Source organism: Mandrillus leucophaeus, unplaced genomic scaffold, assembly GCF_000951045.1.
Source record: "Mandrillus leucophaeus isolate KB7577 unplaced genomic scaffold, Mleu.le_1.0 Scaffold1556, whole genome shotgun sequence".
Lineage (NCBI taxonomy): Eukaryota > Metazoa > Chordata > Mammalia > Primates > Cercopithecidae > Mandrillus > Mandrillus leucophaeus.
In genome coordinates, this window is record NW_012101539.1 from 25326 (window position 1) to 33150 (window position 7825).

Below are 7825 nucleotides of genomic sequence, written 5' to 3' on the forward strand. Positions count from 1 at the left end.
CAGAGACTGGGGCCAAGGAGAAAGACCCTGTGGGGTTGGGCTGGAAAGTCCTGGACGCCCAGCTCTTCACACCCACTCAGTGCGTGTGATCACAGCTGTAGGATCTAGAATAGATGCGCTTGGCAGATGGCCTCTGAAGGTGGTGAAATGGGGCTTCACGTGACCAGCTGATATCTGCATGCAATAAGAAGCCAGGTGCTGCCACCGCCCTCCCCCTGTTTGTATCCAGGGGACGGGACTTCTTGTGGAGGTCCCGGTTAGTCTTTACTTCTGACCCCAAGCAGGCAGCTGGATCAAGTTGTCCTGAGAAGGTGATCCATTTCCCTAGTTGGGGGTGTGCAATGCTGAATGCAGCTATCCCAGACACATTTATTCCATATACACCCCCTTCCCAAATTCCATGGAATGAATGAAGTCAGATTCCAACAAGGATGACTACAGCCCAGGGTGAAATAACTCTGGTCTCCCCTCTCTGTAGCTCCCCAAACTCTTTCTTTTATTTTATGTTTTATTTTTTATTTTTTCCTTTTTGAGATGGAGTCTTGCTCTGTTGCCCAGGCTGGAGTGCAGTGGTGTGATCTTGGCTCACTGCAACCTCCGCCTCCCAGGTTCAAGCGATTCTCCTGTCTCAGCCTCCCGGGTAGCTGGGATTGCAGGCGTGCACCACCACGCCTGGCTAATTTTTGTATCGTTAGTATAAATGAGGTTTCGCTACATTGGTCTGGTTGGTCTCGAACAACTGACCTCAAGTGATCCACCTGTCTCGGCCTCCCAAAGTACTGGGATTACAGGCATGAGCTACCACACCTGGGCTTTGTTTTTCTTTTGAGACAGGGTTTTGCTCTGTCACCCAGGCTGGAGTGTAGTGGTACAGTCATAGCTCATTACATCCTCAAAGTCCTGAGTTTAAGCAATCCGCTTGCCTCAGCCTCCCAGTGTGCTGGGATCTCAGGCATGAGCCACCGCACCTGGCCCAAAACCAAGCTTTCATATCCCAAGCACCGACCTTTATCAAGTCTAGCCTAATCCTCTATCGTCTCCTAAGCGTCCCTCATGAGTGATCACTTCTGAGTCCTCCCAGATGGAGAGCTCACCCACTGGGGGCATATTTTTCCCATTGGAAAAGAGTGGTTATTGGAAATTTCCTCTTTTTTAGAAGAATAGGATTGGAGGTGCTCTCTGGGGTGTCCTCCTACCAAGCTGGCTATTGAAGGCCTCCTGGTGCTCAGGGAGCACGGACGACACTCGCCGTCGCTTCAGCTTCATCTTGAGGCCACACAGCGTCTCCACCACCCAGGTCTCCTCAGGGGCGAGCTCCTTCTCTGGCTCCTCCTCAGATTGGTCTGACCACTCCCTCTTCCTTTTCCAGCAAAGGGACCTACGTGAGGGTCTGGAATCTACCCCAGGGGCTGAGTAAAGAAACCAGACCAACGTGTAATGCTTCTGCAACTGATCACCTTAGACCCCGACCCCTAACCCCAAACCACTCTCCATCCTCCCCAGCCTTGTAGACTGCCGGCTTCTCCAAGCCATCTTTCTGACTTTGTCCTCTGTCAACCCCACGTGCTGCTCCTTCCCCTCCCCATTCTTCCGTTTCTCTGTCCTCAGAACACTTCCTCATGTCCTTCCCTGGTCCCTGGCTCTCTGAGTCCCTCCGTTTTTTGTTTGTTTGTTTCGAGACAGAATCTTGCTTTGTCTCCCAGGCTGGAGTGTAGTGGTGCAATCTCAGCTCACTGCGACATGTCTCCTGGATTCCAGTTATTCTCCTGCCTCAGCCTCTCTGGTAGCTGGGATTACAGGTGCCTGCAATAATGCCCAGCTCAATTTTGTACTTTCAGTAGAGACAGGGTTTCACCTTGTTGGCCAGGCTGGTCTCAAACTCCTGGCCTCAAGTGATCCTCCTGCCTTGGCCTCCCAAAGTGCTGGGATTACAGGTGTGAGCCACAGAACCCAGCCTGAATTTCTCCAGACTGGAGTGCAATAGAGCGATCTCGGCTCACTGCAACCTCTTCCTCCCAGACTCAAGCGATTCTCCTGTCTCAGCCTCCCGAGTAGCTGGGATTACAGGCGTGCATCACTACCGCCCAGCTAATTTTTGTACTTTTAGTAGAGATGGGGTTTCACCATGTTGGCTAGGCTGGTCTTGAACTCCTGACCTCAGGTGATCTGCCTGCCTCGGCCTCCCAAAGTGTTGGGGTTACAGGCGTGAGCTACCATGCCTGGCCCCCTTCCTTCGTCTTAGTCAATCCTATCCCACCTCTTCTTCCTCCAGTCACCTCACCTGATGGTCCTGACACTTCATCATCCCCCACCTCCCAGAGGGGGTACCCTGAGGTGCTCACCTGGGGGCTCTCCTCCTTATGCTTGGCGAGCAGGATGGTCATGATTTTTCCCAAAATCTGTCCCATTCCATGGAAAGAGTCTCTGTTCTGCCCAAGGCCTTTTTCTGGACTCTGCTAGGAGCCAGAAGAGTGTGTTACAAATTCTCGAGGCTGGGAGAAGTCAGGAGTGGAGAACAGCTCTGAGAAGATGCTACTGTCCACTTCAGCTCCCAGGCACCCATGCAGTCCGGTCCTTCCAGTCAGGAAGGTTGGAATCTCTGATGTCATTGGCCATTCCAACCTGGCAACCAGTTTGAAGAAAAACACATGTAACTGCCAGGCTGATCTCTTGTCCTGGAGATGCTGAGTGAATGATATCTCCTGCCACTGTCCCGACCTCAGACCACTGTCCATAAGCATCTTCAGTGTCTCCGCATCCCTCTGTTCCCTGTCCCAGCAGAGGCTGTGTCCTCTCCACTCAAAGCCTGAGGCATGGTGGGGTCTCCTCTTCTCTGTACATGCCCATTTCAGAGTCCAGTGTGGTGGGAGAGGGAACAGGGTGGGAAAGAAAACTAGGGTAAGCAGAAACGATGAAACCTTACAAGAGTGAGATGATCATGTACAAGAGATCCCAGGAACATTGACTTGATGAAAAAGTCACATCAGAACACTCAATTTGGCAGAGCTTTTCTGCCGAATGTTCACTGACATTCACCGTCCGAGATTCTATACTGGGGGAACACACGTCCTCTGCCCTAAGGCATCTTTGAGTCCAAGAGACATTTTGAAGTCTAAAAATCACAGGAATCTGCCCATGAGCTCATACATATTTCCACTGGTGTCCCCAATTTCAGGGAGTCCATGGATCACCTAAAGCCAGCCCCTCCAGTACGGCTAAGAAACTCTAGTCTATATATCACGTTTTATATTATATGTATTGCTCTGAACTCAGAAATTTCCCTACCATTTATGGATTCTATGAATAAAATATCACATGTACAAAAAGACTAAGTTGAAAAATCTCAGCTGTGCACAGTGGCTCATGCTTGTAATTCCATCTCTTTGGGTGGCCAAGGGAGGAAGATTGCCTGAGGCCAGCAGTTTAAGACCAGCGTAGGCAACATAGCAAGACCCCATCTCTAAAAAAACAAAACCAAACTAAATTAGCCAGGTGTGGTGGCTGGCACCTGTGTTCCAACAACTTGGGAGACTGAGGTGGCAGGAGGATTGCTTGAGCCCCAGAGTTAGAAGCTGCAGTGAGCTATGATCTTATTACCGCACTCCAGTCTGGGCAACCCAGCATGACTTTGTGTCAAAACAATTTTTTAATAAAATATATAAGAGTTGTACGACACTCAGAGACCACCCAAAGAACCTGTGGGGTCTCGCTCTGTCACCCAGGCTGGAGTGTAGGGGTGCAATCTCAGCTCACTGCAACCTCTACCTCTTGGGTTTGAGCCATTCTCCTGCCTCCGCCTCCCAAGTGGCTGGGACTACAGGCATGCGCCACCACATCTGGCTAATTTTTAGATTTTTAGTAGAGACAGGTTTCACCATGTGGCCAGGCTGGTCTCGAACTCCTAATCTCAAGTGATCTGACCACTTCAGCCTCCCAGAGTGCTGGGATTACAGATGTGAGCCATCACACCTGGCCAAGGTCTTATTAATATAATTTTTGCCAAGACCAATGTCCTGAAGTGTTTTCTCTGTGTTTTCTTCTAGTAATGTCATAGCTTTGGGTCTTACATTTAAGACTTAAATTCATTTTGAGTTTATTTTTGTATATGATGAGAAATAGGGATCAAGTTTCATCCTTCTGTTTATGGATACCCAGTTTTCCTACCATTTATTGAAGAGACTGTCCTTTCCCCAATGAATGTTCTTGGAGCCTTTGTCAAAAATGCATCCACTGGCCAGGCACAGTGGCTCACGCCTATAATCTTATCACTTTGGAATGGTGAAGTAGGTGGACTGCTGGAGCCAGGAGTTTGAGACCAGGCTGGGCACCGTGGTGAAACTCTGTTTCTACAAAAAAATACACACACACGTGTGCACGCACACACACACACAAACACACACACACAAATAGCTTGGTGTGATGGTACATGCCTGTGGTCCTAGCTACTTGGGAGGCTGAGGTGGGAGAATCACCTGAGCCTGAGGAGGTCAAGGCTACAGAGAGCTGAGACTGTACCACCGCACTCCAGCCTGGGTAACAGAGTGAGATCCCATCTCAAAAAAAAAGACTTCACTGTAGATGTACGGATTTATTTCTGGGTTCTCTGTTCTGTTTCATTGGTCTTTGTATCTGTTTTTATGCCAGTGCCATGAGGCTTTAATTCCTGTAGCTTTGTAGTATATTTTGAAGTCATTTAGTGTGATGCCTTCAGCTTTGTTCTTGCTCAGGACTGCTTTGGCTATTTGGGTTTTTTTGTGGTTCTATATGAATTGTAGGATTGTTTTTGCTATTTCTGTGGAGAATTGGTATTTTGATAGGGATTGCATTGAATCTGTAGATTGCTTTTGGTAGTCTGATCATTTTCACAGTATGAATTCTTGCAATCCATCAGCATAAGGTATCTTTCCGTTTTTCTGTGTGTCCTCTTCAATTTATTTCACCAGTGTTTTAGTTTCCCTTACAGAGACCTTCTCCTCCTTGGTTAAGTTTACTCATAGGTATTTTTTTATAGCTACTGTAAATGGGATTGCTTTCTCCATTTATTTTTCAGCTAGTTCACTGTCAATATACAGAAGTACTGTTGATTTTTGTCTGTTGATTTTTATATCCTGCAACTTTACTAAATGTATCAGTTCTAAAAGTTTTTTAGAGTCAGGCATGATGGCTCACACCTGTAATCCCAGCACTTTGGGAGGCCGAGGTGGACACATCACAAAGTCAGCAGTTCGAGACCATCCTTGCCAACATGGTAAAACCTCATCTCTACTAAAAATACAATAATTAGCTGGGCATGGTGGCACGTGCTTGTAATCCCAGCTACTCAGGAGGCTGAGGCAGGAGAATCACTTGAACCCAGGAGTCACAGGTTGCAGTGAGCTGAGACTGTGCCATTGCACTCCAGCCTGGGTGACAGAGGGAGACTCCATCTCAAAAAAAAAAAAAAAAAGTTTTTTAGTGGAGCTTTTAGGATTTTCTATATATAAGACCATGTTGTCTTAAAACAGGGATGATTTGACGGCTCTTCTCTAGTTTGAATTCCCTTTATTTCTTTCTCTTGACTAACTGCTCCGTCTAGGACTACGGACCTCCGTCTAGTACTATTGAATAAGAGTGGTGAGGGTGGGCATTTATATGTTGTCCCAGTTCCAAGAGAAGAAACTTTAAGCTTTTCCCTATTCAGTGTGATGTTAGCTGTGGATTTGTTACATGTGGCCTTTATTGAGTTGACATACATTCCTTCAATGCCTACTTTTTTCAGAGTTTTGTCATAAAGCAATGTTGAATTTCCTCAAATGCTTTCTCCTCATCTCTTGAGATGATTACATGGTTTTTGTCCTTTGTTCAGTTGATGGGATGCATCACATTTATTGATTTGCAAATGTTGAACCATCCTTGTATCTCTGGGATAAATCCCACTTGATCATGGTGAAGGATCTTTTTAATGTGCTGCTGGATTTGTTTTGCTAGCATTTTGTTAAGGATCTTTGCATCTATGTTCATCAGGGATACTGGTCTGTAGTTTTCTTTCTGTGTTGTGTTCTTGTCTGGTTTTCATATTAGGGTAATGCTGGCCTTGTAGAAAGACTTTGGAGGAATCCCTTCCCCTTTAATTTTCTGGAAGAGTCTGAGAAGAATTTGCATTGGTGCTTTTTTAAATATCTGGTAGAATTCAGCGGTGAATCTGTGGCTCTTCCTGTCTCTTATACACATCTAGATGTGTATAAGAGACAGCACTGCCGCCGTAGGGATTCTCCCCCGCGTGGATTCTGGCGTGGATGAGGAGACACGATTTCCGGGAGAAGGACCGCCCGCATTCCCTGCAGCCATAGGGCTTCTCCCCCGCGTGGATTCTGGCGTGGATGAGGAGACACGATTTCCGGGAGAAGGACCGCCCGCATACCCTGCAGTCGTAGGGCTTCACCCTAGTGTGGGAGCTACGGTGCTCGATGAGGCGCGACTTGTGGGAGGTTTTCTCGCACTCGGAACACCTGTAAGGCTTTGCTCCCGCGTGAACTGTCCCCGGGACACAGAGGCGGGTCTTCTGGAAGATCGTTTTACCCCTTCTGCCGTCTCTACAGGGTTTCTCCTTTGTTTGAGTTCCCTGTTTGTCGGGGCAAACTTTCTCCCTGGAACCACGCCCCCGTTCACTGCACGCAAAGGATTTCTCCCCCGTGTGGACCCCGTGATGCACCATGAGGGCCGATCTGCAGAAGAAGGCTTTCCCACACTTGGTGCATGCGTGGGGTTTCTCACTACTGGCTCCTTGAGCTGCAGGAAATCCCTCGTCACAGCTTAAAGCACTTCCACACTGGTGACGTCCGCGTGCATTCGCTCCTAAAGGTGGAGTTTCAAGTTTCGAATACAGGAACAAGTTTCCACCGCTGTCGCACTCAAATCTCCTCCTCGCCAGGTAGGCGTTAGGAGTGAAGTCCAGGTTACACATAAGACTCTTTCCACACAAGTCACCTGTGTGGACCTGCTGTTTTGATGGAAGGAGGTTTGGGCTCTGATGGAGTTTTTTTCCTAGTTCATTACATTCATGAAGCTCATTTCGGGTCCAGTCTTTCTTGTCTAGGAACGTATGGCTCAAACGTTGGTCTTGGTGTTTCTGTTGGCTATCTGGCTGGGTAAAAACTTGCCAAACTTCTAGAAAAAAATAACACAAACTTTTTTTTTTTTTAAGACAGAGTCTCACTCGGTTTCCCAGGCTGGAGTGTACTGGCGTGATCTTGGCTCACTGCAACTTCTGCCTCCCAGGTTCAAGTGATTCTCCTGCCTCAGCTTCCAGAGTAGCTGGGATTACAGGTGTCGGCCACCATGCCCAGTTAATTTTTGTATTTTTAGTGGAGACAGGGTTTTACCATGTTGGCCAGGCTGGTCTTGAACTCCTGACCTCAGGTGATCTGCTGGCTTCGGCCTCCCAAAATGCAGGGATTACAGGCGTGAGCCACCATGCCTGGCCATAAATTTGTTAATCTTGGAGTATTATATCACAAAAGTATTGAGGAAAAGCTTGAAGGGAGGATTCATTTTGTGGTTTCAAGTCTAATTGCCTGTAATCGGAGCTGCTCAGGAAGCTGAGGTGGGAAGATTGTTTGAGCCTGGCAGGTTGAAGCTGTAGTGAGCTATGATCACACCGCTGGAGGGAAACTCTGTCCCAGAAAGTAGTAAAACCAAGTGCCTGGTCCCTCCCTTGAGACCCAGGTTACACGAGGCCTTCACTATCCACACTTCCTATGTTCTCCTGACCTATGCTCCCTTTCATTCCGTATACCAACTGGATTTTCTCAAAGCATGAGGTCCTTTTTGTTGTTGTTGAGATGGA

The 7825-nt window shown here is 47.7% G+C and overlaps 1 protein-coding gene and 1 pseudogene across 1 annotated transcript; both read right to left on the reverse strand.

The window, feature by feature from the left end:
- Nucleotides 1-6169: 6169 nt before the first annotated feature.
- LOC105536151 (zinc finger protein 239-like) lies at nt 6170-6871 on the reverse strand. The gene has a single exon (XM_011975424.1). The coding sequence runs from the start codon at nt 6692-6694 to the stop codon at nt 6170-6172; it is 525 nt and encodes a 174-aa protein (XP_011830814.1). The 5' UTR covers nt 6695-6871.
- Nucleotides 6793-7825, reverse strand: part of LOC105536150 — a 28948-nt pseudogene continuing 27915 nt past the window's right edge.